Source organism: Heptranchias perlo, chromosome 18 (assembly GCF_035084215.1).
Source record: "Heptranchias perlo isolate sHepPer1 chromosome 18, sHepPer1.hap1, whole genome shotgun sequence".
Classification (NCBI taxonomy): Eukaryota; Metazoa; Chordata; class Chondrichthyes; order Hexanchiformes; family Hexanchidae; genus Heptranchias; species Heptranchias perlo.
This window is the reverse complement of record NC_090342.1, coordinates 40,506,472-40,522,634: the sequence shown is the minus strand read 5'-3', so window position 1 is coordinate 40,522,634 and position 16,163 is coordinate 40,506,472. Positions and strand designations below refer to the sequence as shown.

At 38.3% G+C, this 16,163-nt stretch overlaps 1 protein-coding gene across 1 annotated transcript in view; it reads right to left on the bottom strand.

The window, feature by feature from the left end:
• Nucleotides 1–423: 423 nt before the first annotated feature.
• phf21b (PHD finger protein 21B) overlaps nt 424–16,163 on the bottom strand; it is a 197,728-nt gene continuing 181,988 nt past the window's right edge. Inside the window, exons 12-15 of the mRNA XM_067999770.1 lie at nt 13,998–14,153; nt 9,810–9,885; nt 8,218–8,321; nt 424–5,996 (exon numbers count right to left, since the gene is read on the bottom strand). Of these exons, the coding sequence (XP_067855871.1) occupies nt 5,757–5,996; nt 8,218–8,321; nt 9,810–9,885; nt 13,998–14,153 (576 nt within the window). The 3' untranslated portion in view covers nt 424–5,756. The remainder of the gene's footprint in view (nt 5,997–8,217; nt 8,322–9,809; nt 9,886–13,997; nt 14,154–16,163) is intronic.

Below are 16,163 nucleotides of genomic sequence, written 5' to 3'. Positions count from 1 at the left end.
TGCCCTTGCTCAGTTGGTTCTCTTCAGTCAGTTTGCAATAGTGACTGAAAAGAGGCATTCTTGCTTGGAAAAACAGAAACGGAGTTAATGCCAGTAACCATCATCTCACTCCTCCTACTGGACCTATTATGCACATTGATAACAGTCATAGAGAAATCCACAGTCCAAAGCAACTGCACTACAAGTTAGAGAATGGGTAATAGCAGTGGTGGGGGGAAGCAAAAAAACAATTATAAAAATTAATAGGTTGCATTCTATAGTACAGTGATTCTGACCTTGATCTACTAGCGTCCCACCTCAGTTCTCTAACCTGAGGTTGGGTCAGGAATACCTGTACAATAAATAGGAAACTTTTTTGGGTGGGTGGGGGACTAAGAGAAACACAATCAAAAGAGGAGGAAAAAAAGTACAGTAAGCACCAAATGTCAACAAACAGCTTGTTTTTCATTCAGAATATTTTTGCCATTACATGAAGCATCTGTAAATACATGGATTTTTTTGTTAAGAAAAAGTAACTTATTTACAAATCTGCTATCTGAACACTTTCTGCATCTGGTGGTAAGCTTATTTTTTTTTAAATGCTTTTTTTTAATTATTGCTACACTACCACACCGTAGAACAAAATGCTCACAAATCCACTCGACATATCATTTTTGTACTTTCACCTTCCACATACCATGGGCAGAGCCACACAAATATCAACAAACTAAGTAATATAACAGTATAATACTGATTTTTTTTATTACAAATGTCTAACAAAAAGTAGTCATTCGATAATGATTACCTAGATTTATATATATTTTTTAAACTTTTTGCTTTTTTAAGTAAAGCACCCATCCAGTGGTTAGTGTGCACCTTTGTTGCATTTTCTTGAGGAAAAAGTATAGCACCAACGCCCATCTAAATCTTTTGTTCCATGCATACAAGCAACGAGCAATGTAAGCAAAAATTTCAGATACAGCTGGACTTCTATTTTAGGCAGAGTCAGTACAGATCAAAACTAATAACCAGGAACAGCATGCGATACCACAGAAAGGTAGCAAAGATTTGATTCCTCCACTCAAAGTAACATCTGAGGTCAGAAATTCAGTTAACAAAGCCCTAAGTGAACGGCAGGTGCCAGGAAGTAGTGGAAAAAAATGTGAGCAAGTGTCGTTTTCAGGCTATTTGTACAGGATGGAGGGTTGAGAGCAGGTTGCCCATTTTCTTGGCTATATGCAATGAACAACCCTGGGAGAACACAAAGGGAGCAAATGGAGGAATAGGTATCCTTAAAAAAAGTTATAATCAGACCTGCATACATGTTTAAAAGATTTGTCTATAGTGGTATATCTGATGTGAAAAGAAGCCTCATGGGCAAGATTTCTTTTTCACTTTAGAAATTGAAATATAAAACTACAGACAAGATGCAATATGTTGCCTAGTTTAGAACTTCTACTGCTAGTACCAAAGCTGTCATGGTAAAACACATTCAACGGTGTGTTTGACAAAACTCAAAAAGAAGTGGAAATAGAAAAAATAAAAAGACCATTTTGTATGATGATACAATGCTGAATTTTAATTTTTTTCTCTTTTCTTTTTGTCCCAGTGTATTTAAGACATTTCTTTTACACAATAAGCAATTGTGACAACATTTCTCAGTTCCATTAATCTGCTTAGCACTGCTCTGCCAAGTGAACCTTCTTAAACTAGAAGAGCAGGCATCCTACTCTCTACTGCATTTTCTGTACATCGATTAACCTAGTCACCCAATCAAGTGTAACGTGATCACAAACACTACCATGTTTTTTCTAAGTGTATTTACAATGTACAATGATTTGACATTATGTAAAAATTGAAAGATAGTAGAGGTGGTGTGGCTGTGCTTTTCCCCCCTTTTTAAATTCTGCCTTTAAAGGCACTCTGCATGCTTGTTGGCTAAGGGATTAAAAAAGGCCCATTCAGAAGAAAAACCATCAAATATATCTACAATACAAATTAAATACAGTTCCTTATTTTGCATCTTTTAAAATAAATCTGCTGTCCATATATAGCAGTTTCTGCATAAGTTGTGGGTGATTCAAATATATCACTTATCCAGCAAATAAAAACAAAATCATATGCAATGAAATAATGTTTTGTGGGGTTTGTGGCAGAGGAGTGAAGTGCACATTGAAAACAGAACAAATGGATGATGAATACAAATTGTTTCTTCTAGTGAAGTGCAGTACTTCTCTGTGAAGTCTTTTCATTTAGAAACATAATAGAAGGCTTTAGAACAACGCCTCAGTGATATTCTTGACCATCTTTCAGTTTCACATGAATATGTAATGGGATATTAAAATAACTGCAACAGAAATTTGTTACTTAAGGCTCTTACATGTATGGCACCTAAGGATAGTTAGTGCAAGATTATTCCACTGTTACGGTAACAGATCACGCATTCAATACATTACTACACATTTGGAATGCTGTCAAAACCTTTGCACTGAACGCAGTGTGCTTTTGAGAGGCAGAGTACTTTTTGTGCATGCTTGCAGCATGTTGAAAATACTATGCAACAGATTTCATTCAATTCTTTCTACTTTATATCTGCAGTTGACTTTTGTTATCTTAGCAAATCTTCCTTAAGGAGCATTCCACCAAAAAGTAAAGATTTCCAAAACTTGAAACGACTACACTTAAGCATTTCAATAAAGGTCCACTCAAACCAGAATTACAAAGCCTGTAATATTTTAGAATCTGATATTACTTGCGTAACAAACTTTAGCATGCAATTAAATCACATAAATCCACTTTCCCACTCAACTCCTCCATAGCAGAGTCAACACTCTTAAAAATAAAAACTATACATTAAAACTTTAGTAAAATTAAATAGTGGCACTTGCTAGAGAGCTACTGTCAAATCACAAGAATTGTTTAAGAGTACAATTAGAGTGACCGCTCCTTCAAAGTTTGAAATTAGTTGTTATAAATAGGAGTAAATACATCATTTGAAAGTACAACTCCACTTTAGCTATTAGGGCCTAAAAGACCATGCACTCTAATCATCTGTTTTGGTTCATCTCTACCTGAGAAATGCTTCTGATTGGAAAAAGGGAGGATAAGGGCAAGGTCCAACACATACAAGGTGCTCAGACTTTTAGAAGTGAACGAATTAATTATTATTTTTTGGCTTTCCCACTATTAGAATTCGATTCCTATTACGAATTTCCAGCGTAGGCAAGTATCCCTGGAGCAGTAGAGCATTAAAAAACTCACCCACCAAAAAAGGGCACTGTATAATTCTTCAATGTGTCTACAAACAGGAGCCCCACTGTGCTAGCATATTTTTGTATTTCATCCCGAAAACTATGAAGTGCAGCTTTATTATTTATATTTTAAAAATTAAATGTTTTAAGAATTTTTAAAGTGGAGCCTGAAAGAACTCTGTATAGGTAAAATGCTAATTTATCTCACATTGTATAAATTAAATTTAAAAATCAACAGCAGCTGATATAGCTCACCTACATGGATGAAACGTGGTGAATTGTCAGAATGGTGGGAAAAAATTCCTGTGTGGTTTTTGAGGCAACTGACACCTGAAATATAATAAAGAGTAAGCATGCGCGACTGAAGGCGTCAATTTATGGGTGAACCTGAACAAATGGGAAAGGTGGGGACAATTTGTGCTCCAAACACAGATTTGCTCCTGTCTTCATATGGGGCAACATGAAGCTTGCCATAAACAGTGATGCCACAATAAATATTTTAACAGGAGATTCCAAACAGAGAGGGTTAAGGAGCCAGCGGGGGAGGCTTTTTTTTAGTCCCCTCCTTCATAGATATAGAGAAAAAGACAGGCTTGGTAGCTAGTATTATTTGTATGTCCAAGTGTGTTTGTCTTTTCTGTAATACTGCAATGAAATATTAGTTAGAACTGAATTCAGAAAGCTGGATATGCAAAAGGCAATGTTAAGTGGCTTGATTGTTTGGATATGCTTTGAAATTACACCTTGTGAAAGTCAACACATCCCTTTCACTGGAGTGTGGGATGCAGATACCTGACAGCAAATGGTTTCATAAAAGCATGTACAAGCAGATTTCACAATTCAGTTTTAATTTTTTTTTAAAAGAACTACATTGGCAGAATTAAGATGAATTCACTTTCGATGCACACTATCCACTGGACAGCTCCTTTGAACAACTATGCTAAGAGGCCAAGACTCCTCCGCCACCCACCACCTCCCCCCCAAAAAAAAATTCTCAACTGCTTAATATTTTCTAACTGAACAATTTGTTTTTTTCCTTAGTCATCAAAAACATTTAACCTGAAACATTTACATTGCAAGCCACATCAGAATGCATATTGGCATTAAACCAAAAGTATAGCATCTTGTGGTTCTCTTTTTTTTGTTCACCAGTAAAAGAATATAAAATCTTGTTCATTGAAGTGTTGACTGTAATAAAATAGATTTGCATTGTACTGCACAGTTTTTCCCGGAATTGTGAAAATGGTTGAAGGGACCATGCACTGCCAGAGCAGGCCTAAAGCTTCCCACGCCAAACAGCTGTGGCCTACCAAGGTGCAGACCCTTTATTATCAGGAAGACTAGCTAGTGAATCAAGTAGCTGTCCTAAATTAGTGAAAGCCTATTGGAGTATCATTTATTAAATAGGAAAGGAAAGAAGGTTCACAAAAAGTTGTAAACCCTTTTAAAATTTGTGTCCCCTTGACTCCAGCATCGACATTTTCAGTGCCAATTATTTGTTACGATTCTGAGGCAGTTTCATGTACCATGTAGCAGATAGTCCCCATCCTTTCCCCCCAACTTTATCACTATCCCAGGGTGTGTTTAAACTGTCGCTTTTCTGTGATACAAATACAGTACTGGAGGAGGAAACACATTTTTGGCATTTTTTAAAAAATATAAATCTGGCAAACAAATACAGTACTTCAAAAAAAAATTAAAGTAAAGAAAGAAAAAAACGGCTACCCTAAAATACCCACTATATGGTTTAAGGATTGATCTGCACAAAAATGTCAACAGTAAGAGAAGTTGCAAAAAAGGTTTTGCAGTTGTATCCTTTAAATACTTGATAAAACATGTTCCATAGGCATCAGCAGGAAAATACTGTACTTATTATCCCACTTTAAATACTAACCTCATACTTTATTTTAAATATGTGTTTCTTACCTATATTAATACTGAAAAAATTAAACTTTGTTTGAATGCTCTGAAGACCCATACATACACAATAAAACCATTTTTTTTGCGCGTCACCTGAATAAATATGTCAGACATTGTCTTAACCGAGTATTTGCATGTTTGAACTTAGTTACAGTAATGTACAGTCCTAAAAAACATATCCCCATTTCACTGGAAAATGCTTTATATGTTACAGCTTTGTTGCGGAAAATGTCAATCTACTGCCGTGTGTTCCATTGCTTATGGTTTGTTTTCTTCTCTCTCCCATGAGGCAAACTAGTGTTCAAAACACCTGCTGTGGAGAAGTGAAAAACATTTTTTCAGCGGCCATTTTCTGGTTCCAGAATCAATAGGTTACAGCCAACATAAAAATAAAATAAAAAAATGTAAATCTCTTCAGCTTTCAAAGTAGTGGCTTAAAGGATTGCAGTCATAGAACAAACTACCTGTATGGTGCAATTTTTGCTCCAACATTCTCTGCATACTGTACTGCATTGATCAGTTATCAAACCCCACTGTGTTTCCGCACATAAAAATGTGTAAATATTCCCAAACGACAGTAATTAAATCTGGATTTGTCAAGTTCCTCTAGTTCTTTCCTTGCGATTGCTGCTTCAAGGTGGCTGGAGGGGTCCCTGGGGCAGCTGAAGGCTTGATCCATGGGAGGGAAACCAATGGGGATGCTCGAGAGGTGGCTGTGGTTGTCATCATTGTAACCTGGATCACTTGTTCGCTCTGCATCAGTCTAATCAGGGTTTTCACACGTTCCAGGGAGGCCTGAGTTCCTTTCTGTTTAGCTATGAGATTTGTTTTCAATTCTAGACATTTCTGTCAAGTAAAAAAAAAAGCTAGTTCTTTAGTTGGCATATTTCATTGATTAAAAACCTGTACACAACTTGCTCAACAAATCACTGTTCCAGTTTACATTCTACATCAAGACATTATAATCTAATTACTGCACAAGGCCATTCAGCCCATCATGCCTATATAGCTCCTCAGTGAAGTTTTCTACTCTAATCCCAATTCCCTGAACTTTCCCTTTACCCTTTTATTATTCTTCCTTTTTGAAAAACTATCCAATTCTCTTTTGTATCATATTATAATCTCTGCCTCAACAGCCACTTACGGTAAAGCATTTCATGTTCTAATAACCTTCTGCATGAATAAAATCCTTCTAACTTGCCCCTCCATTTTTCTAGTGATAATCCTGAGTCTACGTCCCCTTGTTACTAATTTGCCTAACAGTGGAAAGAATTTTTCATTATTTATCCTTTCCAAAACCCTCAATCTCAATGTTTTTTGTGCCTTTCTTCATAAATATAACCTCTTATTGCTGGTGATATTCTAATGAATGTTTGCTATTTCCTTCCTACAATAAAGTGCCCAAAATTGTGCCCAATACTCCAACTGCAGCCTAACATCTTTTAAAATTAAACATCACTTCTTTGCTTTTATATTCAATTGCCCCAAGTATAAAACCCATAAATCTGTTTGTATTAGGATGAGGAAAGACACTGGACCTCATTTTAACTTTTGGCAATAGTGTAAAATAGGTGATACTGGATCGGCTGCCCATTATACAATTTATTTTGTTTGAAACCTTTTGTATATTAGAATTTTTACTGCAAAAAAATTGGCAGACAATTTTTTTAATATAAAAAACATTGAGTGATTCAATTGGCTAATCCACAAACCATGATAGTAAAAGTTGACACTGGAAAATTGAATGCGAAATGTAGAAATAGGAATTTACAATGGGGAAAAATTAACACAAAAGTATGACCACGCAATGTGATAACAGGATGTAAGGTTTGTAGACAGAATTGTGTGTTGACATGACTTTTAAATTAATAACAGATATACAGTATTACTGAACTGAAGTTATAAACATGTTGATACACAAAATACTTTTCTTTCTTCTGCACCATTCAATGTTACTTAAACATGCTTTCAATTGCTATTATAACTCTCAAATCAATACTTTTACTGCTCTAGTCCTCTATTACAATCCATTTTGACAACAGAACTAGGTCTGAATTCTTGAAATGTCATTTCATTCTTATGAAATTATATTAGGCTTGTACATAAATTTTAATGCAATAATGTATGGTTTAAGAAAGTACAGATTTAAACTTTTTGGGTCATTTTTGAATTATTTTTAAAAAGGTTGTTTTACTATTCACTACGTGAACTGAATCATAAGCAATTTTATTTTTTTTAAATCAGTTTGTTCCACACCTGCTTTTCACAGTAGTGCATCTCACTGGAATACACAGAAACAGAGTACTGGCCTCGTGTTCTATATCTGAAATCTTTGCAATTAAAACTGAATATTACAGAAATATTTGATTGCATTCTTTAAAGACTTCAGCATGTATGCTGCAATATACTCTTTTCCAAGTACTTTGGGTTCCTTTCAACCAGCATCTCATCTACAACTGTACACCTGTGAAATAGGGGTGTGTGTGTGTGTGTGTGTGTGTGTGTATAGGGGGACTTCAAGTAAGCTCATGCAAGTAGGAGGAGCAAAGAGACGTATCTATATCTTGTTGCATTACTCCTTAAAGTTTGCCATTCATGAATGATAAAAAAAATCCTAAGTTGATTATTGTAATGGAAAAGCATTTGAACGATCCAGTAAGTCAATTGTGAACTTCCAATTGGGTGGTGGCAAGCTTGATGAACTATAATTGTGATGGTACTGGAACTTGTCTTCATTATGCAAGTTTCGTCACTCTTCTGACAGGCTGCTGGAGGAAAGGTCCCGTGAGAGCAAGGCGGAGGGGGGGGGGGGCGGTGCGGGGAAGATAAAAGGAAACAGTGCAATTGCACACCTCTTATTTGGTCACAACTACTGCTTTCTTAACTGTATTAGGAAATGGGCAGTGCTGTCCTCTATCAGTGAACAGTGAAGAGATGAGAAAGAAGAAGGGAAAGGAAAGAAAAAGAGAGGAAAGGAATGGGAAAAAGGAAAAGATACATATTGGATTTTTTAATCATTTGACCACAACCAGTACATAAGGAACTGTTAATAGGTACATAATCTCACCGTGACAGCATTACTAAGCAGTCTGTCCTTCTCCTCCAGCTGTTCATGTTCGCTCTTTAATTCACTCCCTCGCTTTAACAGCTTCCTTTTCTCCTCTTCTTTCACTGTGAAAGCAGTAATAACTTAAAATGCTACCAGTTTTCTAACCAAATCATTTTAATACTACTGTACATTTTATAGGAGCCACATTCAATTACAAACAACTTCTCTGTTTTACTGCAGTGTCATAAAGACATAATAGAACAATCAGATAGTCAGCCCTACACAATGGTTTTGTTCCTCGATCATAATTTGTATTTCTGTCAGCTGAATTATTTTATCTTTAAACAGTGTTTCAAAATTCAATTAGAGATTCTGAAGAATCGTCAGGTCTTTATTTTAATAAAAAAGCTATTAAAGAATTATGAATAAACATTATTTTGTTTTTCCATCTATTTCTGTTACTGTTTTAATATGTTTGCTTAAAAAGTAAGTACTGATTACATTACTGAGGCACTGGCCTGAGGGATTTATTCAGTCTTGACTGTAGGAGGGAGCTAATTTATATCAAGAAACATAAATTCATTAAGCCAATAGTGTCTTGGTTTCAGCTGTGTATGTTAATTGAACTCCCTTACACTTGCAGGCTCAGGAACCATTCCAAGCCAGCATTTCTACCCAAATTCATCAGCAGTCCCAAGTTCCAAATTCAGATTCCATATTTGACTGGCATTCAAGCTGATTTGCCTTTTATTTGGCAGACACAGTCGCTGGAAGAGAGCATCATGGGACAGTGGAGTGTTCAATCCCAAGGAGAAGGAACCAAAAAAAGAACTGTTGCCATCCATATACATCTCCTTGACCAGTCCAATATGACAAAAACAGAGACTATGAAGGTAGATGTGGCCTAGATTGTTCAGTTCTTCTAGAAGAAACAGCAATCATGGCAACAGTAGGAGACATAATAAGGAAGAAGAAAGTCCAACTCACAACCCTAATTTCATTTCATCAGTATTTACAGAAATTAAATAAATTCAGTATTGGTCTATCAAAGTGCTAATGCAAGGTTTCACAGTTTTTCTCTTCATGCATTCCTCTTCTGCCCCACCCCCTTCACATCAACGCATGCTTCCTCTGGAGGCTGGGATGTGCCAGTTCATAGACACCTTCATAATATAGCTAACTTACCAGGATGTGCAATTTAGCCAAATGGGAAGGGATTCTTCACACAGGTTTTCCTCCATTGCCTCAGACTGCCCTTTCAAGAGCAATGGAAAACTCATTGGGGTGGATTTTCAACTTGCTGCCAGAACGTAAAACTACTGTTAAGGATTGGCTGCCCATTATAGAAACTACGTGATTTTTAGTTTCATTCATTTCAATGGAAATGAAACTCAGGCGGTTTCCGTAACAGTCAACTGATCGGTAACGTGAGTTTTATGCCTTGGCTGCACGTTCAAAATCTACCCGTTCTCTCTGGAAAGACTGAGTCCAAATTTCAGTCAGGTCTGGGATTTGAACTCTGGTCATCTTGGCAGTTGTCCAGTGATCCACTAACTTGGCTGTAACTAACGAGCAGTTTCTGGTGTCCGACATACACAACATTTTCATACCCGCTTTATGTGCAAGATAGGAATGGACGATAGCCAGGGTTCCAGGCCACGACACATTATCTTCCTTCTTTAGTACCTGTATGGGTAAAAAGGATACTTTTGGCACCAAGAAAAATGATTTGCAAGTCACTCTTAAGTGGGTCCTGGGATTGATGACTGAGCTAAGAAAATTATAAAAAGTAAACTGGCCCCAAAACAGAGCTTGCTATGTTAGTTTACCCAAAAGAAATTATTTGCATTTACGCAGTGCTTTTTCATGTCATAGATATCTCTCATAAACATCTCAAAGCACTTCAGATACAATGAATTACTTCAAAATAGCGATTGGAGGCAAACATGGTAGCCATTTCATCAATGAGAAAAATGAGAAGTTCATCTATTTTTGGTGGTGTTGGTTGCGAGAGGAACATGGTGTTCAGGCCATAGGAAGACTCCCTGCTCTTCAAGCAATACCATGAGATGAACCATTGTAGTGGGGCCTTGATGATCCTGAAGCTCAGTTTGCAAGCTATGTGGGAAATATTATCAGCATGCTGACCAGCAGCTGGTAGTGCACCAGAAACAGAAACCAAAATCAGATTTCAAAGATTTTTTTCCTGATTCAGTACATGATTGTCTTGCACTGGACTATTTTCCACAATGTCTCGACCCTCGTGTACCAGGTTTGAGAAGGGAGGTTCTTCCTGCTGCCACCTTAGAGGGTAAGCATTGATAGGCTGTAGTTAGGTTGAAACTCAGCAACTTGGCCAAATTGAGGTGTCATGAAGGTCACTATGAGGTGGCCCAGAAAGCCTTGCGCCAGGTCTTGTTTGAAAGTGTGCTTGGTGATTTCTTTGGATTTCACATTACACCTTTTGATGGTCAGGCTGAATCTTTGGGCACAACCGGAAAATATGAAACAAAAACAGTAAATACTAGAAATGCACAGCAGGTCAGACAGCATCTGCGGAGAAAACAGACAAGTTAACATTTTAGATGTAACCCTTCATCAGAACAAAATAAAACAATCATTTAAACAGAACCAGAATATAGGGGAGGGGGAAAAGAGAAAAAAAACCTCATCTGCTGAAAGAAAACAGAAAATGTTAGATGGCCGAGATGATCTTTCAATCAGATGATGAGAGGAAGTGTAAAAGAAAGAAGAAAAACAAACATGTGAATAGCTGAGGCAACAGGAAGTGAATAGGTCATGAAACAGGAGAAGTTGGCAAAAGTCTGAGAAGAAAAGCAGGCCCGCACCGGGGACTCCTCTGCCACCACGGTGTTCTGGTGAAGGGACCCCACCCTAACACAAACCCGCCCCTCTCTCTTGCTCCCCACCCCAATGCAGACAAATCGATCCCACATCTCCAACACCCTGTTGTAAAGAAAGCAAAGGTTATAGTTAAGATCTGAAATGATTAAAGTCAATGTTGAAGCCAAAGGGCTGCTGAGTGCCCTGTAAAAAGATACAATGCTATTCCTGGTGCTTGCATTGAGCTTCATTAGACTAGTGTAAAGGCCAAGGATGGAGAGGTCAGAATGGGGGTGGGAGTGGGACAGGGAATTAAGGCAAATGACAGGGAGCTCAGGGTTTCGCTTGCAGACAGAATGGAAGTACTCAGTAAAATGGTCATCTAATCTGCCTTTGGTTTCCTCAGCGTAGAGGAGATGGCACAGAGTAGCAAATACAGTGTAGCAGATTAGAGGAAGTTTATGTAAATTCCTCTCTCATATGGAAGGAGTGTTTGGAGCCTTGCACAGTGATGTAGATGGTGGTGAATGGGCAGATGCAACACCTACCCATTCACGTCCTCCCACATCACTGTCCAGGAGCCCAAAGACTTCTTCCTGAACTTCCTCTAATCTATTTGACTATTTGCTACTCAAGGCACAGTCTCCCCTATGTTGGAGAGACTAGACACAGATTAGGTCACTGCGCTGTTGAACACCTTTATTCTGACTGCAAGTGTGACCTTTAGCTCCCCATCACTTGCCACATTAATTCCCCATCCCACTCCCATACTGACCTCTCCACCAATGACCTTCTACACTGCTCAAATGAAATTCAGCAAAGCTTTAGGAACAGCGTTGTATCTTTCTACTGGGCATTGTAGAGCCCTCCAGGCTCAATACTGACTCTAATAATGCAAGATCTTAACTAAGCTTCCACTTTCCTTTCAACAGGGAATGATAGTGATATGGGATAGGTCTGTCAGTGTTGGGGGCAGGAAAGGCAGGTTGGCATTGGGGTGGGGACCCTTTTTCAGAACACCATGTTGAAAGGAGTCTGTGCCTTTGGTGTGGCAATCTTTTCTTCTCCTCCTCAGGCTTTTAGACTCTCTTCCTGTTTTCTAACCTATTTGCCTCCCACTGCCTCAGCTATTCACACATTATTTGTTTCTCATTATTTCTTTTACACTTCTTCCTATCAGCTGATGGAAATATCATCTTAGCTATCTAAACATCTGTTTTGCTTTTAATAGATCACAAGTCATTTTAATAATACAGGTATTTTTTTTTCTCCCCCAGCACCTCCCACCTTTATTTTGAGTCTGTTTAAATGCTTGTTAATTTTTCCAGCTCTGATGAAGGATTACACCTGAAACTTTAACTTGTCTGCTCTCCACAAATGCTAACTGACCTGCTGTGTGTTTCTAGCATTTTCTATTTTTGCTTTGAATTTCCAGCAGTATTTTTTTAAAACTTTTATCAGAAAATGTGAAGGATCGTGCCCTCTCTAACAGCTTCTCAAGCGCTTTGTTGCGACTTTGGTTCCACCTGCACAGATGGGTATTGATCTGCTACCTCCCAAGGTTAATTTGTCCACTTCTCAATTATCACAGGTCGACTGTGTGCTGCTTTGCAAATGGAATCCAAGTTGTCATCAAACCAGGTGTGCTCCAGGTCTCTCCCAAGCTGTTTTGTTGTATTTGTATTTTTTGGGTACATGGAAATATAAAGGTTCCATATCGCTCAAAATGTGGTTTGCTCTGTCCCTGTTGGTTGGGAGAAGGTTTCTAGGACTATTAATGGCTGCATGACTCTGACCTAGTCGGTGTGGTCAATTAGGGAGTATGATAATCTCCTGTGATGAGTACTGGTGCACGATACCACAAAGGTACAGATCATGTGTTATGGGCTTGTAATGGGGGCAGCTGCAATTGTGGAGTAATCAGTAGGGGATTTGGAATAGGATCGCAGGGTGTAAAAGCTGTGTTGGGAGTCATGTATAGGTCCAAGTGGGCTTTCAATACAACTTTATTTATCTAGTGCCTGTAATGTTCAGAAAAGCCAAAGGCGCTTCACAGATGCGCAATGAAAAAAATTGGATGCAGAGCCGAAGGAAATATTAGGAGGTGTGACCAAAAGCTTGGTCAAAGAGGTGGTTTTAAGGATAGTGTTAAAGACAGAGAGAGAGGTGTAAAGATGGAGCAGTTTAGGTAGGGAATTCAAGAGCATGGGCTCTAGGTGGCTAATAGGACAACCTCCATTGGTGGGGCGGAGAGAGAGTGGAATCCTCAAGAGGCTGGAGTCAGAGAAACAGAGTTTGAGGGGGGTGGGGAAGGGGTTGTAGCACTGGAGAAGAAATAGCAAGTGGCGAGGCCATGATGGGATTTAAACAGGAGGAAGAGAACTTTAAATTTGATATATTGGGGAAATGGATGCCAATGTAGGTCATAAAGGACAGGGGTAATAGGTGAGCAGAATAGGATAAGGGCAGCAGAATTTTGGATGAGTTCAAGTTTTAAAATTACCTAAAGAAGGGTTGACAATGTCAGAGATAATGCAGCTAAGAAGGGGAAGTTAAATTGTCAGGAGCTTCACACAGGTGGCCATTCTTTGTGTGTGAGCCTATACATCAGCAGGCTATTCAACCATGCAGAACATTACAGATGAGCCTGATTCTATCCCCACCTGACATGTACTCATGGGCACCTCCAACAGGCGATGCTGGATTGCAATCAGAAGCCCTGGTCGATATTCCTTCCTTAACATAGGAGGGCTAAGACCAATTTGATATTCCAGCTGAGATCAGCTAACTCAGCACACAATGATCCAGGGACTTTCCAGGTCTGTACAGCTGAGATACTCACTTCCTGAACCAGCTCAGCCAATGTTAAAGTTCTATTTTGTTTACAAAAAAGTACAGTGATATTTCTTCTGTGTAAGCAATTTCTTTTAACAAAAAAAAGCTGGAACCTGTACCTTTTCCTGGCACCTAGGGCACACCCATACCCCCTTGGGAATGGTCTTGAGGGGAGGCTCCAAGCAGTCCAGATGATAGACACGAGAGCAAGTGTCACACAGAAGCAGCTGACCACTGCGTTTGCACACTGAACAGTAATCCTCATGGATGTCATCCTGTAATATCAAGGAGAGATAAATCACCAGATTAATTGAAATAAATTTCAGCAAATCACAAAGAGTGGTACTCCTAAGGAAGTTTGGAAACTTTGAGTGAAGAGGTTTGTAAATTTAAAACCATTCACAACTCCACATTAACTTCCCATTGTTAACCAACTCATCTCCTCCCAACCCTACTTCACCTGCACTTAATTTGATGCAAATCAACATATTGGTTCCATATTTGCAATGTAATCAAATTCAAATAGCCATTAGTGTGAGTTTGATAACATATTTTCTGTGTGGAGGTTAATTAAGGCGATTTGATGTATTCATATTGATCTGGAACTGTTGCATGGTCCAGTTTGAGTGCACGGTATCTCTATAAACAAAAACCGTAATTATATAAATGTTCCTTGCTTTTTCTCCCTCTTGTGAATTCATTAGGCAGGAGATCCCCCTTGTTCTTCACAAGTTTGGCATCAGGGTGGACGGCAGTGGAAAACTGAATGGGGATCCATATTATGCTGGATCCCCCACCCTTTTTTGGTTTTTTTGTATTTTTTGCTGGATGGTACATTATAATGAGGTGGCTATTATGGACAACATCGCAGAACCATAAGATTATAGAAGGAGGCCATTTATCTCCTCATGTTAGTGCCAGCTCTTTGCTAGAGCAATCCAAAACTAAAGCGACTGCCTTGCTCTTTCCCCACAGCCCTGTATCTTTCTCCACTTCAAATGTTCACCTACTTTTCCTTCAAAATGCAATGGTGTGTCTGCCTCAGTTACTACCTGTGGCAAAGCATTCCATGCTTTAACAGCTCTGTGTAAATAAATTTCCCCTAACTACTCTCCTCACTTAGTGAGGATTTGAAACTGATGACACTTTGTCACTGACCCAAACAAGGATTCTTTCCCTATTCACCCTAATTCAATTTTGAAAACTTCTATAAACCTAATAGTCCTCTGCTCCAGTTGAAATAAATGTAAGGAATCTTACAACACCAGGTTGTAGTCCAACAAATTTATTTTAAAATCACAAGCTTTCGGAGATTATCTCCTTCGTCTGACGAAGGAGTTAATCTCCGAAAGCTTGTGATTTTAAAATAAATTTGTTGGACTATAACCTGGTGTTGTAAGATTCCACCAGTTGAAATAGTTCTAGTATCTCAACCCTCTCCTCATGAGTATAGTTTCTCATCCCTGGTACTATCCTGTTGAATCTATACTGCACATATTCTATGGCTTTAATGTCCTTTCTATAATGGGGTACCTAAAACAGCACACAGTATTCTAACTGTGGTCTAGCCATTATTTTGCACAGATTTATCATTGCCACTTTGTTCTTGTACTTAATGACAATTTATAAACCTCAAAATGCTATTGGCTTTTTTATGTTTTCATCTACCTGCAAAGGAATTACATATTTGTATCCGAAACCTTTCCTGCCCGTATACCAAATTTCTACATTCCTTCTTACACTACATGCCTGGATTTTTGTCACAAATCTCCTGTGAGACACCTTAACAAATAGCTTCTAAAAGTCTATACACACTACTCTTACTGCAATATCAATCATTTGTTCAAAAAAAAACTTACCTTGAACAAAACCATGCTGGTTGTCTTCAATTATCTCTAAATGCTCACTAATTTGATCTAGAATTATGGATTCTGGGTGTTTGCCCTCATCTGATGTTAAGTTTACCTGGTCTATCATTATCCAGTTTATCCTTCTCCCCCTTCTTGAACAGAGGTATTAGATCGGTTACCCTCCAGTCCCTTGACACAATTTGCATGTCTAACGAGGGCTGAAAAATTATGGTCAGAGCTAGTGCTGTCTCCTCGCTGGCTTGCTTCAACAGGGTGCATGCCATCAGGACCTAATGACTATCCACTTAATCCTGCTAATATTTTTTTTAGAACCAATTCCTTTTCTGCAGTTATCTCTAACAATTGTGTCATACGTCATGGGTTTTTGTTTTAATCACTGCCACCTTGGTAATGCATGTTAGGAACACATGAATA